Source organism: Osmerus eperlanus, chromosome 14 (genome assembly GCF_963692335.1).
Source record: "Osmerus eperlanus chromosome 14, fOsmEpe2.1, whole genome shotgun sequence".
Lineage (NCBI taxonomy): Eukaryota > Metazoa > Chordata > Actinopteri > Osmeriformes > Osmeridae > Osmerus > Osmerus eperlanus.
Window position 1 is genome coordinate 9,637,672 of NC_085031.1, and position 18,492 is coordinate 9,656,163.

At 42.7% G+C, this 18,492-nt stretch overlaps 2 protein-coding genes across 3 annotated transcripts in view; one reads left to right on the top strand and one right to left on the bottom strand.

Moving 5' to 3' along the window:
* Window positions 1-9,710: 9,710 nt before the first annotated feature.
* sfrp2 (secreted frizzled-related protein 2) lies at window positions 9,711-12,656 on the top strand. The gene is made up of 3 exons (XM_062477368.1): window positions 9,711-10,309; window positions 11,014-11,094; window positions 11,217-12,656. Exons 1-3 carry the CDS (start codon window positions 9,811-9,813, stop codon window positions 11,519-11,521), a joined length of 885 nt encoding a protein of 294 aa, XP_062333352.1. The 5' UTR covers window positions 9,711-9,810; the 3' UTR covers window positions 11,522-12,656.
* Window positions 12,657-14,357: 1,701 nt separating this feature from the next.
* The window catches only part of tmem131l (transmembrane 131 like), a 31,684-nt gene continuing 27,549 nt past the window's right edge, over window positions 14,358-18,492 (bottom strand). Inside the window, exons 25-34 of one of the 2 annotated variants that reach the window (XM_062477278.1) lie at window positions 17,816-18,416; window positions 17,515-17,630; window positions 17,070-17,239; window positions 16,432-16,629; window positions 16,265-16,343; window positions 15,948-16,054; window positions 15,636-15,744; window positions 15,393-15,469; window positions 15,063-15,199; window positions 14,358-14,876 (exon numbers count right to left, since the gene is read on the bottom strand). In XM_062477278.1, the coding sequence (XP_062333262.1) occupies window positions 14,583-14,876; window positions 15,063-15,199; window positions 15,393-15,469; window positions 15,636-15,744; window positions 15,948-16,054; window positions 16,265-16,343; window positions 16,432-16,629; window positions 17,070-17,239; window positions 17,515-17,630; window positions 17,816-18,416 (1,888 nt within the window). In that variant the 3' untranslated portion in view covers window positions 14,358-14,582. Of the gene's footprint in view, window positions 14,877-15,062; window positions 15,200-15,392; window positions 15,470-15,635; window positions 15,769-15,947; window positions 16,055-16,264; window positions 16,344-16,431; window positions 16,630-17,069; window positions 17,240-17,514; window positions 17,631-17,815; window positions 18,417-18,492 lie in introns of both variants that reach the window. The other variant, XM_062477277.1, reaches the window with a different exon arrangement.

The window sequence follows — 18,492 nt, forward strand, 5'->3', positions numbered from 1 at the left end:
CATTACTGAGCATTTAATCACATGGTGCTATACATCTTTTAAAAGCATTTTGGGATTTATAATGATCTCAAAGTAGAAAGACAAGCATGTTCTTGTCCTCATGGGGTCAGTGCTGATGTCATGATAATATTCTCTCTAAGCTTGAATGAAATAGAGGAGGACACAAGGAGACGGCACAGTGAGGTTTCCTCTTAGACCGCAGCTCACCTCCAGTCCTTGATCAGAACCATGTGGAACTTTCTCTGTGCTCCTCTCAGAAGTTTGACAAGTGTGTGCAGAGACGTCTGCCAGGAGTCCGTGGCGGGCTGTGCCCTCATCTGTGGAAAATGAACGCAGACATGGTGCAGGTTTGCATGGACCGTGAACAGCCTGTAGGAGCACCGAAGTTCACAGGCTATCTGATTTCAATAGTTTTGATGGAAAGTTATGGCTTGTTTTTACTGGGATATGCAAATCGCTGTCGGATATAGCTGGTTGACTGAACCGTTCTGTGATAGTAATATCAGGCAAAAATTAGTTTATCTTTAGCCTCCATCTCTGCTTGGTCTGGTTTTGCTATGACAGACCTCATGAATGGGCACTGACCTGTGTTTAAAGGTAACTAGCCATGTGTCCTCATGATGGCTGTCACATTAGTCAAAAGGCTTTTGACAATAGCCAGACATGCTGTGTCAGGACCCTCAATCACACGCATGGTCCATCTCAGAGACCTTCAACCAATACAGCGTGTGTGTGTACGTGCGTGTGTATGTGTGTGTGTGTTTGTCAAATGGGGTTGATGGATGAGGGAGCCTGAAGCTTCACATTTGGTTCCAATCACCCAACTGATATTGTTGTTGGCTGTTGTATAAAACAGATGAAGCAACAAATGGAGGGTACTGTTTTTCAGAATAAGGTCAGGGAAATGGCACTATACTTATCTGTATAAATGATTTATCTTGGTTTCTAGATCGTTCCTACTTTTTGATGAAACAGTAGCATTCTGAATATTTGAAATTTACTTTGACGTTTTGAGTTGACCATTCAATAGTAGACCCACTGATTTAAGTTTATCGCATGTGTGGAGTTTACTTTGCATGTGTGCTAAACTCAGAGCACCCAGCCCTCAGACCTGCTTGTAACACGAGGCTTGAAGAACCAACCACAGAGCACAGGCTTAATGACGTGTCTCTGGACGTGTAGAGTTGTCTGTCACCTTGTCTTGACATCTGACCTCTGCAATGGAGCCCTGCACTTCCGAGGGGGCCTGCGAGTAGAGCGAGGGAGTGAACAGGGGAGGGCAGGAGGAGGGGAGCGAGTAAAATCCCCAGGGCAGGTGTTCTCTCCTGGGTGTCCTCTAGTGGCCTTGTCCCTTGATGGAAGGGTCTAGCTGGGATGCCTGGGATCAGAATGCCAAGGTTGGCCCAGACTGGGAGATTTATACCTCGATCTCTACGCCAAATGGCGTCCTGTTTCACAGTGACCCCACCCCCCTACCACCCACTCCACCACTACCCACATGCACACAGACAAACACACACACACATACACATGCACACATACAGAATGCACATCCATAAATGTTGTTGAGTACATCTTGATGTTGAGGGAGATTAAACACATTTGGGCCAAGTTTTTCTGACCCACTCTCCCTGCCCCGTAGCAATGAATATGCCAAATATCTCAAAGTACACAGTTGAATCATCAATCTATCTATCTGCAGTGTTGATGTAGCTATTTATACTTGTCTTCTTTGAGTATGTTTATTCTGGGAACCTGTCAGTATGCTTACTGTTAATTGGGGGAATGTAATGCTAATGTAGCATTGGTGCCCTGTTGTGTTCTGTATTTTGCAAAGAAATAGAACATCTTAGAAATGACTACCCCAGAACACAGGAACTTCAGTTACACGTCCTCGTTACCCGAGTGGCTGTGGATGTTTTTTAAGCTGTTTTGAAACATGCTCCTCAGAACCTCCTTTTGTCTTACATCTTCTCTAATTTCCTTTTTGTCGGAGGAAAAACCTTGCCCTATCCAATGCCAATTCCAGTTAAACCAACCAACCGTAGCGACCTACACGCCAGTGGTGGAACAAACCCAGGCGAGTTCAGAACAGCTGACCAATGAAATTTCCCTTGCTAATGAGACTCGGAGGCCTCAGCGGTTTTTGATGTGTCTTGACTGTACTAGGAGAGAGAGGGAGAGAGAGGTATCAAGCAATTAGGGCTGGAGAGCCAGATGTGGTTTGTGGAGAGAGACAGAGAGAGTAGTGAGTGTTTGGGCTTCCCACGCAGGGAGAGTGGCTCCATGCAGAGCAGAGCTCCATGTGCAGCTAATTGTATCCATCGCCCTGTTTCAGAGTATCTACAGCCAGTGCTTGCACAAGGCCTGGGTGATTTACTAATGCAAAAGTGGTATATCCTCTGTGTGAGGCCTCTGTTTGTGTAGCTGTGTGGGAGAGAGGGAGACGAGCAAATAGACTACTGACAGTGTCTAGTATAGTAGGCTAAAGTATGTATGGATTACACAATGTTTGTCTCACCTTAGAACCTTTTTGGGACAGTGGCTTCGAATTAACTTTGAGACTTTTCGTATTTTCTTGTAATTTATATTTAGTTTGGTTTGAAACACTATTATTAATAATCCAGAGTTGTCCAGGATATATGTAAAACTGCCATTTAGATAAACATGGATTGAGCCCCACAAATGTTTAACAATTAGGCTGCAATGTTAAACAATTAAGGCTGAGGGGGGCATAGAAGGAGGTTGTCTGGCTGGTTGAGGTTTGGCCTTTGGCGTCTGCGGGGGCACGTCATTTGAGAAACGTTTTTAAGTGCGTGCGCAGAGATGTGTCTCCCTTCTGAGTGGAGGCTAATGTTGGGTCTTTTCCCCTGCTTCTCAGCAGGACTCTGCAGGTATAATGTGCAGCGCCTTGGGCTTGTTCCATCCACCTCCGCACCATTAGCCAAGCACACTCCACCCCACACGCCCTCCTGGCACAAACTACAGAGATAAGGATACGCTACTGTACGCTATGCTAATTAGCCTGACTCCTTGGCAAACGCATTTTGAAAGAGTGAACATTCTCGGGGGGCGGGTGTTCTGACAATGTCTACGTTCCACTTAGTGAGAAAGGGGAATTTGTGTGTGTGGTTGACCACAAGCACCCACTCTGAGAGTTTATTTTCTTTTCATTTTTTTTTCTCTCAATGTCTGCCTTTTTAGGGAGGATTAAAATCCATGGATGGTGTGATGCATTCAATAGTAGGACTATCAGCCATTGGATTTTTGCATCAGCTTATCAAGTTACACTACTATAGAACAATATAATTATTTCACCTCATTTAAAGTTGAACAACATATTTTCTAGCTCAAAACTAATACTTCATACCACTATAGTTTATTCCCATTAACAGTTTTACAAATTTGTCTAGCAGACATACGGGAACACTTTCTATGTGCATCAAATAAAGAGACATTTTGATGCAGATACATCATTTTAGTCTGGGACTCATATAAACTACCATAATAGTTGTTAATGCAAAAACTAAATAAAGTGTTATTGCAACAGGAGTTTTTAAAACCCTGTAAAAGGCTAAAGAAATGTGATTTATTCTTCACTAACTTGCCCTTCTACCTTCCTGTCCATCTGAGAAATAATCTTAAGAGTAAATACTAAGTCTTGTAAATTGCCTCGGCATCTGGCAGACAGTTGTTATGTTGACTAATACTTAAACTATGATCTCATGGAAACCTTAACACATATTCAGAAATGTAAATCCACATGATTTATGTGGTACTTTTCTGTGGTTGACCCTCAACCATGTAAAACTGCCTCGTGGTCCAACTTGTCAGGGGAAGTACCCCATTGTTTTTTGACGCAGTGCACAATTCATTTCAAGTGGCTGAGCAATGATTCGTTAAGCATTGTCAAAATAATTAGACTGTAACATTCCGGAGCATGGGGGGGTAGCAATGATGATTGGATAGTTTGAAGAATGACAGTTGGATAATTGTTGTTGGATAATTGTTGGATAATCATGTCGACCTGGGAAACAGGTCCTGTGGTTGGAATTGTGCGGAGGTTGCTAAGGCTGACATGACAGCCTGTTCTGTGGAGACTTTTCAACAGTGCAGTCGTCTGTTTCCCGTCTGTTTCTGCTCAAGAGACACAGTTGGTTTTCTGTTGATTTCTGTAACAAATTCCGTCCTTGTCGTTGTGACCACCACTCACAGAGTCAGATGCCAAAGCTTTATTTACACATGAGCCTGCATCTGGCATTCCTAGGGTCACCCTGGGTCATCTAGCAAGCCCACAACCACCATAGCTACAACTGAGAGGGTTGTTTTCCCCTCCTCCCTTCCCCACAAATTCCAACGTTGAGGGTTTGCGAGATTGTATTTCACAACACAACTTATCAAAAGTCAAATGGTCCATGACTTGTGCCAGAACAGTAATTTGTTCTTGTCACAAAGACTTACCTACACTTGTCTTGTATCTCTTCTGTTTTGGTAAGTGTTTTTGAGGACTTTTATGTTACCATAAAAAGAAAACATCTAGGGTCTTCATGAACATAAAAGGTCTTAGTGTCAAATGTTATCTTTTTTTAAATGTACTTCCGGGAATGTAAACTTTCCCGAAAAGCCCGGTTATTTGAACTATTAAAAAACGACATGAAAATGTAACGTTGACTGTAATGCACAACCAACAGACATTTAATCTTGTTGAGTTTGTGAAACTTTTCTTGTGTGTTTTTCCAACTCCTTTCCAAAAAGACGTGCTTTAGAGTGAGAGCCCTTCTGTCTCTTTCCACAAGCACGGATCCAGTTGGTTGCGTGGAATGTTTCTTAGCCCTTGAGTAGGGGCGGAGAGGCGAGATAGGGGGTGCCCTCTCTCAGTGTGGGGCGCAGATCAGGTCTGGGTCACTCAGAGACACTACGGTAACAGCAGGCTGCTCGGCTTTGGTCTGGCTTGTAAAAAGCCCCAAGACCCCATCACAGTGTGAGTCTTCCAGCTCTGGTGTCAGGCAAAGGTCAAAGTGCAGGGCTGTTCGGAAGTATCCGCTTGTCGTTGGTCAGCGGACATCCTGCTAGTGTTACCCTGCTAGGCCCAATTCTTTCTTTATGTTGGAGTGTTGCTCATTGGGAATGGTAAACTGCAAGCTGTTGTGTTGTGTATATATAAATATTTGCCCCTTTGGTCTGCCTTTATAGCACACCAACGTCGTTGCCAGAAATGTAATCATCACATGATCGTAGGCTCATTCATCGAAAGTTATGTGGTTTGAATTTCAAAGCCACAAAATGTTTTTGTTTAATTTATCAACTGATCTTTTATGACAATTTCAATAGAAACCTTCCATCCAGCCAGCCAAACAAACCTGACTAGGTACTTACTCCCCCACCAAAGTTTATCAAACACCTCCAGACTTCCAAATACATTAGGTTTTCTTGATCTAGTTTAAAAGCGAAAGGTCCCACCTTAACTTTACTTCAATAGTTGTGGACAAAGTTTAGATGAGTTTACCTTGTCCCAAACCAAGTCAAACCCATCCACCTTTCAATATATTTATAAACTCACTTTCTTTATACTGTATGAATAGTATATAAATAATAGACATTGTACATATAAAGATATACATAATTGAATGTGAAACTTGAGAGATGGGCTCCCCACTGCAGTAGTGTGTGTATGGTTATTCCCCTAGCCTGAGAGCACACTGTGTGTTAGACAGCTGGCCCAAACCCCCATACTGAGTCAATTAGACTCCCAGAACAGAAACATTTCATAAACTACACTGAGCAAGCATAATCTATATGACTCTCTTCAACTCTTATTAGATTAATTCATTTTAGATGGGATGAATTCCTTCCAAATGTCAAAGTATGAGTAGTGATTGAGGCTAACAAGCTCATTAGTAAGAGTCCATGTGCACTTCAGGATGTGTTCAGAACCATACGTTGATTCTCTGTTGGGGGTCCAGGGGGCCCAACATGGTGAGTATGGATGAGTAGTTAAAATAGTGCAGCTTTGTTGATCTCACTGAACAACAGTAAAGAGCCTAATGACCGGATTCTGTAAATCAGTTACAGATTTGCACTTGTCCTGACTTAAGTTCTTGTCTTTGATTGAACATCGTTCTCATTACAATGTTGAAGTCCTTGATTTGGATATGTTGATGGAAAATCTGTTGAAATTCTAACTTATCAGACCATTGTTCTATTGACTCAAAGCCAGTACTGTCAACAACATTGTGTTGCGGATGACCAAATTACAGTAAATATCTCAACTGTCCTGTTGCCAGACCTTTCTGAATGTAAGTATGGAAGGGGTTGGGGGGGGTATTTTCGATTGAGTAGCACTTTGATGTGAAAACATGAAAGTCGAGTCTTGTTTTACATTAGAGCGATCCTGATGGTCCAAACCCCCTTCACACAGAGAGGCAGCTTTATTGAAGCGGGATGAATTGATTCCTCAAAGGCTTCCAGTGGGGTTTGGGTTTCTCCTGGACCCAAGGAAACATGCACTCACTAATTGCTTGTGACAGTGGTCCGGCTTGCGATTCTCCATAAAAAATGGAAAATGGGAGAGAGGGGGGGAGGGAGGGGAGAATAAGAAAGGAAAGAAGGGTTATGGGGGTATAGACGGACCAGTTGATCCAACAAGCTGCGTCTCATTTTCACACACAGTCGAAATGAGAACCTGCTGGGTCAAAGCCTCCCCCTGAGCACTGATATAGGGTCAGATTACCTCTCCCCCAACCCCTAACCTTCACCATTTACTACAGAAACCCCAAACTTGCATATGGTCTGTGCTATTTTTATACCTCCCTGTGTTACTGTTATGTTGTCTTTTGGAGAGAAGCACAGACTCAATCTGTGTTGCTTTGTGTGACGCTATGATGGTCAGTTAGATCCACATCCTGGTTGTAGACTGCAAAAGTTGATGACACCTTTGGGTCTTGCAGAAATATTGATGTGGTTTTTGTAGAAGGTTTCAATGTCTATGATACTTTGACTAGAGGTGCGAGGATCCCACTTTCAGAAAAATCCTTTACAGTGCTGTTTCAAAACCTCCATACAACCGAGGGAGGATTGGATCCAAAACAGCAATGTCTAGTCCCACTCATCTTTCTTGGTTTCCTATTATAAAGCAAGCCAGTGGAGATGAAGTGTTCTATGGTCCCATAATGCATCATGTTTGATTCGTCAATGCTTACCATATAATATAAATATAAAATGTTCCCCTGTAAGTCTCAGTAAGCCTTATAATTTCCATTAGGCCAGCAATAGTACTGTCTTTCCTGTTGATCTGGCCTGTATTGTAGCTTGAAGTTTGGTTTTCATTTGAACCGTCACACCCCTGGTAGGATTCATTCACTTATTTAACTATTATAAGTACATCTAATGGCAATTCAGTATGCATAAGCCACTTTATCTCAGTATCCGATTGCACTATGTTGACCATTCACGCTGCTCATTATTCTTATTTTTATATATATTTTATTTTATATTTAAATGGTTGTATTCTTAGATTGTTTAGTTCTTAGAAATAGTTAAACTTTTGTACTTTTACTTAATTTAAGATCTGTATATGTTTAGTGTTTTGCACCTCCCTGCCACAGTAAATTCCGTGTTTGTATAACATACATGGCGAATAAACCGAATTCTGATTCTGATAACAGATGTCTACAGTAACTAGAGCATCCACGCTAAGCACATAAGGGCCCAGTAGCAGGTTATTAACTACCTTTGGTGCTTATATGGGTGTCTCTGCAGAAGCCTAAGTGGAATTAACACACCCCAGTGGGAGTTGGATGGAGCGGGGAGGGTCGAGGGTTGGGGTGAAAGGGGAAAGACTTGGCCTATAAAAGCAGGCTAAACCTTTGACATCCAGGAGCAGGGAAGTACAATGTTCCACTCAACTCAGTGGTCCTCAATGGTCCCCATAGCCAAGCTGTTAATCCTGCGGTGTTAAGAGGGGACATTTTTCCTAAGTAAATATAAAGTGTCGGTATTTTTAAATGACTCTCAAGCACATACACACCTGACTGACTCTACTGGCAGTGGTACAAATGTTAGTAGAGGATGTTAAAATTACAGTTTGCCTGTCAGCTGTCTCACAATGACGCTTATCTTCCAGGACACACAGGTTACCCCTATTCCCCGCTCTGACAAAAAGTATGCGGACATGTCCTGATTGAATAATAATAATTTTTTTGTAGAGAGTTAATGGAGTGGAAAAGGTATTTTGTAATCATTTAATCTGAAAAGCTGTGCTGTTCGAAAAGATTCATACATGCCTTAAATCAATTTCAGAAGCCTGTAATTAAGAGATATGAGACATGTGACTCAACTGGAGGAATGTCTTCTCTGTCCAAAATCTAGGATAGCACATGCCAAGAGAAACAGAGAAGTATTTTATCATCAGTAGCAAAACAATAAAACACCTAATTTAAGGGTGCAGGAAAAACGTTCAGCTATTAATTTGGATTGAAATGTTGTTTATTCATGCCAAGCACTCCTTGTCGTTTATATACGTTCTGTCTTGTTTTACTGTGGAAAGAAAAAAATTCTAACTGTTGGGCCTTTTTCCAACATGTCCTCTTTATTCCTCCCTGATGAAATGTGGCACACTTAAAGCCATAAACTTTAATGACAGGTTTAATTCAAACGCAATAAAGTACTCAAGCGTTCTCAATTGAATTACACTTTCCCCCCTTTTTTGCCATTTGCTTATATCAACTTCTTAAACAACTGAAGCAACTGCCAAGTGAACTTGGAAGGGGGTCTTGAGAGATGAGGCTGAGATGGCAAGGCCACAGGAAGTAACATATTGCACTTCCTGCCCCAGACGACAGTTTTAGTGAGAAACTTTGTCATAGATTTTCCACACAGTGTGTCAGATTATTACCTTTTGGCTTGTTTGTCTTGGAAGCCACACAGTTAAGATTTTGTTAAGAACATTAACAAAATGCAACTTGTCAAAGCACAGAATCCTGCTAGCATGAACAATGTACATTTCAGGTTTTTAAGAATTGTTGTTTTTTTCAGTTTTCTCCCTTTTTTTGAGGAGAAAATAGGTCAGTGTCAGTTCTGAGAAAAACCATTCTGCCGTCTGCAGACCAGACCCTGGCCCGGAGGGTGTTGAGAGGGGATGGGAGCCAGAGTTGTCGTGGAGGGGGAGATTCTGTTTCCCGCCCCGGTGTAGTGCGCTGAGTTCTGGTTCTCACACAAGCACATTATTTCACCATGTGGTATCGGGCCTGAGCAAAGGTAATGATGATAAATTAAGGCATGAATGAGTTGAAAAATCTGGAAAAAAGGGCTTCACATTTCAGGTTGACGTCTCCAAAGGAGAATGCACAAATTAGTGGATGCTTTGCAGTTTTTGGGGGGACTGGAGTCAAAACAGTATTGTATTGTTGTCATTGTAATTACAAGTAATTGTATTGTTTTAGACCCCAAAATCACAGAACTGGTGAACTAGCCCATATATAATAGCCTACTTATGCATAAAGATGCACATGGCAGGCTCTCGGACAAAATAACTGCAATTGAAAAGGATTATGAAATCTCGTTTTGGTTTATTTGACCAAGACTGACTGCCAGTGCCCACCAATACAACACTTTACCCGACGGAGTAAAACCAAGCAGAGGGGGCCAATGGATGAGAGCTCTTTACGCACTGGCCCCTCCCAATCAAGCCTACAAGAAAGCCTCATGTTCCAATTGAAGCCCAAGACTGTCAGTGGCTCTCAGCTTGAACTGATGCTGAAAACTACACGGATGAAAGTTTAGATTATTATACCAAGTAAAATATCAACGAAAATGAAGCGGTTCATTTTACCAATGGTATTGGTGATGACATTGCCTACGTGCATGGAAGCCATCCACGGATTGTACAATTTCGGTCAACCCGAGTTGTTCTACAAAAAGAATCATTGCAAACCGATACCGGCAAATCTCTTCTTGTGCAACGATATAGAATACACTGAAATGCGCCTCCCAAACCTACTTGGACACGAGACCATGAACGAGGTTCTGCAGCAAGCTTCGTCTTGGATCCCACTGGTCCAGAAGCAGTGTCACCCCGATACCAGGAAGTTTCTTTGCTCTCTGTTTGCTCCGGTCTGTCTTGACGACTTAGACGAGCCCATCCAGCCATGCAGATCGCTGTGCGAAAGCGTAAAACAGGGGTGCGCACCGGTAATGTCCGCCTTTGGCTTTCCCTGGCCAGATATGCTGGATTGCGAACGCTTTCCACTCGATAATGACCTGTGCATACCTCCCGCGGGCATCGATAACTTTGTTCCAGTCACCAAAGAAGGTAAATGTATTACTGTCCCTACACTGTGGTTACGTCAGGTTTCCAGTTCTATTTTCGTAAGTCATAGAAAGTTGATATCCTATTTTTAAGGCAGTGTCACGTTGGATAATTCTATGTGATAATTTATAAAGAAATTATATTAGGTTTAAGAAATTATGGGTTGACTCATGCGCATATTACCTATAGACATTTTCTTCTAATTTAACTAATTACTTAGCAACTATTAAATAAGTCTATTCCTTCATAATAATGTCCTAAATACTGTAGGCATGCTACAGACTAGCTGGTGCTCTTTGGTTCTCTTAAGTGTTAGAGTTGGTTTCTGACAACATTCTGATATGAATCACCTGAAGCCTGCAGCATCCCTGCTTACCGGGATTGTTTCCTTAATAGAGGGATGTGTAAACAGCAGGAGTTTTCCATTTCTACTGCTTAGCCCTGAGATCATCCCTAACTGGAATGTATGAGGCAATGAATTTGGCAGGATATAGGCACAGGATAGGCATATAAAGCCAAAATAGCTCTTATTACTATAGTAAATCATATGAAGAATAGATTCTGAAAATTAATATATATATATTTTTATAATGGTTTTTCATGGGGGGTATTATGAATACAGACCTGTAAGAGCTTGCATGCCTCTGCAATAATGAATATGCCTAAACTCGAAAACTAGTTTAAATCTACTCACATTCCTCTTGTAGTGCCCAAGGTTTGTGATGCCTGCAAAGAAAAAGAGGAAAACGATAATGAAATTGTTGACAATCTCTGCAAGAACGACTTTGGTAAGTCCTAATCAGGTATATCAATCAGATATTCTTGCTTTGCTTGGTTTAATACACAAAATGCCATTTAAAACATCCATTTAACCTGGATCTCCACCCTGTTCCTTCTTCTTCCCACCTAGCGCTCAAGATCAAAGTCAAGGAGATCTCTTACATGAACGGAGATACCAAAATTGTCCCAGAGACCAAGAGTAAGACCATCTACAAGCTGAACGGTGTGACGGAGCGCGACCTGAGGAAGACAGTGCTGTGGCTGAAGGACGGCCTGCAGTGCGTGTGCGATGAAATGAACGACATCAACGCAGCCTACCTGGTCATGGGCCAGAAGATGGACGGACACCTGGTCATCACGTCCCTCAAGCGTTGGCAGCGTGGTCAACGGGAGTTCAAGAGGATTTCCCGCAGCATCCGCAAGCTGCAGTGCTGAATGGGCATGACGAGATCAAGGTCGAGATCAGGCAGACGTTCTGCTCCGGTTTGATCCTCTTGGTCAACTTCAGTGTGACCATAACATGCTGCAGGTGTATCTACCTACAATACATGACTTCATCAAGTGTTTGTACTGCGGCCACCTGCGCATGCCTACACCTTTCAGTAGTTCATGTGCTTCAATTTTTAATTTGGTCACGCCAACACAAGAAAAACAGAGAGTACATGCCAAACACCTGGAAGAGTATGTAATTAGTAAACTGATATCAAACTGTAGCATATGCCATTATTTACAACTACAATAATATTTCAATATACAGTAAGACACATTCTTATTTAATTTGCGATTAAAAAGATGGAAATATTGAGTTCATATCAATGAGAGGATGTGTGAAATTAGTCTGCACGTGGTGTATTGTACTTTAGCTATACGTTAATGTGATAGTGAGACGATGCTATCAAATACAATGTTTTTTTGTTTTTTACTTATCTTTCTCAAGCAAAATGAGAGATAGCAGGCTATATTCTCTGGCTGATACAAAAAAAAGTAGCCATGTCTTTGTAGTGAGACGTTCAAGCACATTTGACCAGTTACTTTGTAAACATGCTATCTTGCTCTGTAGCCTTCTCATCAGTGGCATATTTTGGTACTTGAGCCTCAATCCTGCACTATATCCTTTTATACAATATACTATAACAATGATAAATGAAATATTTTTCTAGATCAGTTCGTCATGGTTTCTGCGTCCTGTTTCAGTTTTTAGACCATAACTAACAATATCAGGATTTTGTAGTAGAGTTTGTTAATGAGTTCTGTTCAAAAATGCAGTTGTGTGTGTGTGTCCTGTAAAATATTTCCTGAAGTATTACTGTGTAAATATCAGATTTACATGTTATTCGTGTACATAGTTTTCAGCAATAGTAGAATACATTTGGGAATGGGAAGATGGGAACTGTTATAGATTTTAAATGATTTTGTCATTCAATAGTGTCCAATCAAAGCTGGTATTTACATACAGGCAGGCATATATTTTAAGTTGTACCACAAACCTGTAATAGATTTATTATTAAAGGAAATATTCATTTAAGGAACACTGACATAAAAAATAAATCTGAACAGTCAGTCTTATATCTATTGTTTATCCCTCTAGTGGTCTACACATTTCAACACACACCACAGTACAGCAAAATGTCTTAGTTTACCAATTACTTAATGCAACCATATCATTCCTGATGGCAAGTGAACAATGCCTTTAAAATGAAAGTAAATATTTAAATGTATCTTCATATTATGAAACATCAAGAGCACAATAGTGTCACTCTGGCAATGCTAAGTGAATGGCTGTTTTTGGTGAGCATATCAGCACCCCCCTGTGGATAATGTTGAAGCTTCATTGCTTTATTGTCCTCAGTAGGAAGTTGTAGGTGCAGATACAACCAGGTTTTGAATTACGGGGGGGGCTTGGGGGGGTTTGACCCCCCTAATTAAGACATGGACCCCCCCCCAAAAGAGCTAAAAACAGAAGGTTCATGTTTGCTTTAAACATTTGGCTCATATGTCTCGCACACTTAAAATGTGTTTTCATAATCTTTGCCTTTTTATTGGACAGTGAGTATGGAACACTTAGCCGCCGAACACTAGGTGGCGATAATGCACCATTGGTTGCAATCTGCCGTAGTCTACCCTCAGCTTCAGAAGAAAAATTGTGTCACTAAAAAAAAAATTCGGCGTTCTTGATGTCCATGTGTGGCTTCACTGACATGTTTTGTTCCTATAAGGAAACCTGCAAGGGATGCAGGAATGAGTTTAACATAACAGGCCTGTGCAACCATCAGAGAGGAAAAGGTTCAAGTTGTTTTCTAATGATATCAAACGTGTAGTTATTTTAGTCTGTCTTTCGATAATACATACACTGAACAAAATAAACGCAACACTTTTGTTTTTGCCCCCATTTTTCATGAGTTGAACTCAAAGATCAAAGACTTTTTCTATGTACACAAAAGGCCTATTTCTCTCAAATATTGTTCACAAATATGTCTAAATCTGTCAGCACTTCTCCTTCGCCGAGAAAATCCATCCACCTCACAGTTGTGGCATATCAAGATGCTGATTAGACAGCATGATTATTGCACAGTTGTGCCTTAGGCTGGCCACAATAAAAGGTCACTCTTGGTTAGGGTTAGGGTGAGAATTTCTGCACGAACTGTCAGAAACCGTCTCAGGGAAGCTCATCTGCATGCTAGTCATCCTCATCGTCCTCATTGGGTCGTGGTCTCTGACCCTAACCGACTGGTTTTCAGACCCCTCGCACTCTCTGCAGGTTGTTACAACTAGGTAGGTCAATGTCAAATTAATTGTTAAGTGTAGTTTGTTGTGTTTGAATCTGGCTGAAGGATATTCTTACAGCAACATTTTTGCTCTTCGACTTATAAATAAAACGGATAAAAATGATATGCTCTGTGCTGGATTTGAACCTAGGTCGTTGTGGTTTAGGCCTTTGTTCTCAACCCACTACACCACAGGGTCCTTTTTATATATTTGGAAATAACATAATTACGTAACTGATATTAGTTAAATGAATTGTCAAATGGTTTGAGCCAGGGATACTGTGTTTGACAGTAGACGCGATGGTACACATGCTTACCCACTGAGCCACAGAGGGTTCCTTCAAATTGACTTTCTACAAGACAGTGTAATTTCCCTTATGACACTATGCATTATAAAATGGGGTCAAAATTCCACTCATCCAGGGATGTAAATGTTCCATCGTGCAGCGTGGATTCAGATGGCGAGAAGTAAAGAACCTACATTGAACAAAAGCAACTGAAACCCGTTCAAATACAAAACATTTTTTTTTTAATTTTCTATGATTGAAACTGCAAAATCTAGAAAAATATACAACAAAAGCTTAACCTTTCACAACATTTAACATTTGGAAAAAATAGGAACATAAAGGAAAAGGAATATTCACATTTTTCCCCATTATTGATAAAAACACATTCGTTTTGTTTCCATTCTTTTACATAGCATTGTTTATTTTCGCCATCCCCATCTTTCTCTAAACGTCACCACAGTAGCCCGAGTCATTGGAGAGCTGAGAGTTGGAGCTGCGGTTGGACGAGGAGTTCCAAATGTCCAGGTTCATGTGTGGCCCAAAGGGGCTGAAGTACTGCTTCGTCCGACAGGAGCCCCCAGGCTCCCGGCTGAAGGGGGCGTGAGGGGGAGTGACAGGGGACATCGGGGCTGAGCGGTCGGGCTGGAAGTGGTTCTGGTAAGGCTCACTCTGCGGGGTCCAGATGGACCCAAACAGGCTGGACATAGGAGACAGACTTCTGGTGCCAGGAAAGTATGTCTGGGAGAAAACGAAACGGCATGTGAGGTCGATGCTTGAAGCCTCGCACGAAGAAATATAAGGTAAATTCTAAAAACACAGTAAAGTAGAACTACATTGTGGAATTTTTCTTTAAATGCACCTCAAAACTATACTACATAATGAAAAGCAGTCAGACATTTTGAAGGAGAGTTCCAGGAGTCTCACCTTCCTGCCCACACAGCCAGCTGTATCCCAGGATGAAGGCACCTCCTGGGCACAGTCCTCGCTCCAGCTAGCCTGGGGGCTATAGGCAGCACTCTGGGACTCCTGGCATGAGAAACTGTTTTGGAAATTGGCATTGCCTGTAGGAAGGATTAAGGGGGGGGGGGGGGGGGGGAATTAGAATATTCCTCTTTTCCACTCACTTTTAAAAACATAAAAAGGTTTTAAAAAATATAAATAAAAAAAGAACATTCAAATGATCAAGTTTTATCTTTAATGCATTGTGTAAATGCTGGTATATTTTCTAGATAGTTGAGAGATAAAGATACCCACCCCCCGGCATGTAGGTTCCCTGGTCACTGTACACATAGGGACTGTTGCATTGGCTGTTAATGCTGTTCCAAGGAAAGCTGTCAAAGAAATTGAAAAACCATATTAGCAAATTCCATGCATTACGGCAATTACTTGTGTAACTGCAACATTAGTTCCACTGCATTGTCTTTCAATTAATTCACAAAACACCAAACTCCAAAGCGTTAATAGATGGGTGTAAAGGTCTGATGATGAAGAACATACCCATTGTAAGGTGCAGGTGCTGGGGGCTGAGGTGCGTAGGTCAGAGCTTCAGTGGCGTTGTACCTGAACTCGTTGGTGAGGGGGACCGAGGGAGCCGACCAGGTTTCTTCTGGAAGATACTGACAGGTCAGGTCTACACCACAGAGAGAAACAGAGTGCGCTTCTGTCACCAGAACTGGCATTATAAAGCGATTATGTTTTATACACTATGACATATGTCACTGTTTACTTGCTGTATATTATGTGTTAGCCTCTCAAATCCAAGACTCAGTTATCCATGTTCCCCTCCCCCTAGCTAGTGGACTCCATTACCCATGTTCCTCTCCATTCCTGCTGCCACAGCGGCAAAGCTGGGGGCAAAGTTGGGCACAGATGGTTCTGGACTATGGCACGGCTCTTTACGGTACAGGCCATTCATGCTGTAGGACACACACACACAACGAGAGGGTCAGTTGTCAATCATATATATATCATATTTATTTACTTCATTTCAAGTTTATTTTAAATTCGAACAACTCTCAGTATTGTGCATGTATAATCCAAACTGATATTCACACAAAAATAAAATATATTTCATACAATTTCATTATGTTTTTATATAGCGTCCGCTCTGCATGTGTGTGGGGTACCTCTGGGTCTTGTAAGTGGAGCTCATGGTCTGGTAGCAGTCCCGCTCTGCTGGGTACACATTATATGGCATGGAGTCCTCTGTAGACACAGACAAGGCTTAACATCATGCATGTGTGTGAACCTACTCTTCCTGGCTGAGGTAGTACAGTGGTGTGTGTGAACCTACTCTTCCTGGCTGAGGTAGTACAGTGGTGTGTGCGTCCGTCCTTGTCTCCCTCGATGCTGCTAGCGCTGCTCCAGCTCCCCCAGCTCCCCCTGCTGGCCCTCACGCTCCCCGACGAGCTGCCCGAGTCCGAGCCCGACTCACACACCCCGGCCCCTCGCCGCTCCCCACACTTCCGTCTAGGCCTCACATGACACACACCTGGAGGGAGAGCAGCGGTCATGAGGTCCACGCAGCGGGTTGATTGTGGGCTATTCTGTATGCTTGAGTTAAGTTTCACATGACACAAACAAATACCATGTCTTGTCTAAGCTTGGCACCACCTTGTGGTTATTAATACTAACTACAAGTGTTAAGGAATATTCCAGGCAATGTAACTGTAAAGGCAGGAATCTGTGTGTGTGTGTGGCTCTATTTTCTCGAGAATCGTCAGGTGTATTGCTCAGGTCCCCAAGGACGTGCAGTGTCATGTGTGTTGATTGGATGAGCAGTTTGCGAAAAATATAAACGCCACTGTTCCCAACGGGCACTACACTACAGGGACTGTGAGAAGGAATGAGATTGAAAGATCAGAGATAGAATTGAGCAAAAGTCTAACTCGTAGAATTCATTCATAAAAGAATCCCTAAAGATAAACCCACCACTCTGTTTGACAGGGTTCTCCAGATTGGGCCCAGGCTTCGGTACGTCTGGTTTCCCACCGGAGCAGCGGTTTCTGGCGTGGCTTCCGTTTACGTTCCGTTCCCCTGTTCTCCACACTGGTTCCTTGTCCCTCTCTTGTCCCATCATGACCACGCTGTGTTCAGGCACTCTGTCGTGACCAAGGGGGGGTTGAGTTCAGAAATGCCTTTAATAACTGTTCAAAATCTACCAACATGACTTTTCATCTGGAGATATCGAAGACCTTTTATGGATATATTTTGACCATGTCTCACAGTGTCTGGTGGGGGACTTGATTTCTAGTTTGCCTTGCCACCCCATAATCAATCTCCCACGACAACAGTAAGATAGAAATATTGTCTTTGTAAATGTTCTGATACTTGTATAGTGACATAATGTAGATGTTGACTGACGACAGCCACCTACCCAGAAGCCCCTTCTGCAGTCCTCCTGCGTATCTTCTTTCCCTTGCTCGTCCCAACCGGGCCACCGCTCTCTGTCTTCTCCGGCTTCTTCTTCTGGGCTTTCTCCTCTTCTCTGGGCTGAAGAGAGAGATGCACATAGTGGTCCTCAGCACACATGGGTATAAGATGGTGCCATGCTGGTGGGAGCCAATTACAAGAACTTCCTAGTCTACTATTATATGTACCCTCATCACATACAAACAGGCACCCGTTGTATTATAGACATAATGAAGGGAAGGAACACATGATTTCAGGTTTCTCACCTCCAGCTCAAAACTGTCCCTTTTCTCTGCGTCTCTCTTCTCAGAGTAGTGCGTGCATCCTTTCTCTGAAGGCCTACACACCAACAGGCCTGGTCTGGGGCCCGGGCCTACCAGGATGTTGTCAGGGAAACCGGCAGGCGTTTCCATGGGAAACGTAACTGCAACCGGCCCCTTGTCTTCCCTGGCGATCTGTGGGGCTTCCTTAAAGTGCACTGTCGTGGTCGCTGTCGTTTCTGCTGCTGCCATCATCTTATCCACTTGACTTGTAAACATGGGCTCGTTGTTGTTATTGTTTATGCACACGACCGGGTCAGGGGTGTGGTCGCCAGGGGCCAGATCCTCGTGCTCTTCCTCGGCGGTCACCGTGGCAACAGTGGCCGTGGTGAGGGAGGAGGAGGACTTGTACTTGCTGTAGTAGACGGAGACCTTGTGTTTCTTCTGGGGCTGGGAGGAGGTGGAGGAGGGGCTAGGGGAGCTCTTCTTGGTGGAGGTCTGGGCTCGAGGGGCCGAGCCATTGGCCACCGCCGGCGAGCCACGCCCCTTGCCCTTGTCAGAGGGGTGGCAGGTGTCTACATACGTCTTGCAGCTGCCCTTCATTTTACTGTACACGGGTCAACAAAAACAAACAATTACACTCTAACCAAGCAATATGGATCCATGCTACGAAATACACTATC

What these genes read in the sequence shown, in the direction of transcription:
- sfrp2 (XM_062477368.1), top strand. Translation starts at nt 9,811, where the DNA reads ATGAAGCGGTTCATTTTACCAATGGTATTGGTGATGACATTGCCTACG. An exon ending in TGTTCCAGTCACCAAAGAAG is followed by an intron (nt 10,310 to 11,013) that starts GTAAATGTATTA and finishes TTCCTCTTGTAG; the next exon opens with TGCCCAAGGTTTGTGATGCC. An exon ending in TCTCTGCAAGAACGACTTTG is followed by an intron (nt 11,095 to 11,216) that starts GTAAGTCCTAAT and finishes CTTCCCACCTAG; the next exon opens with CGCTCAAGATCAAAGTCAAG.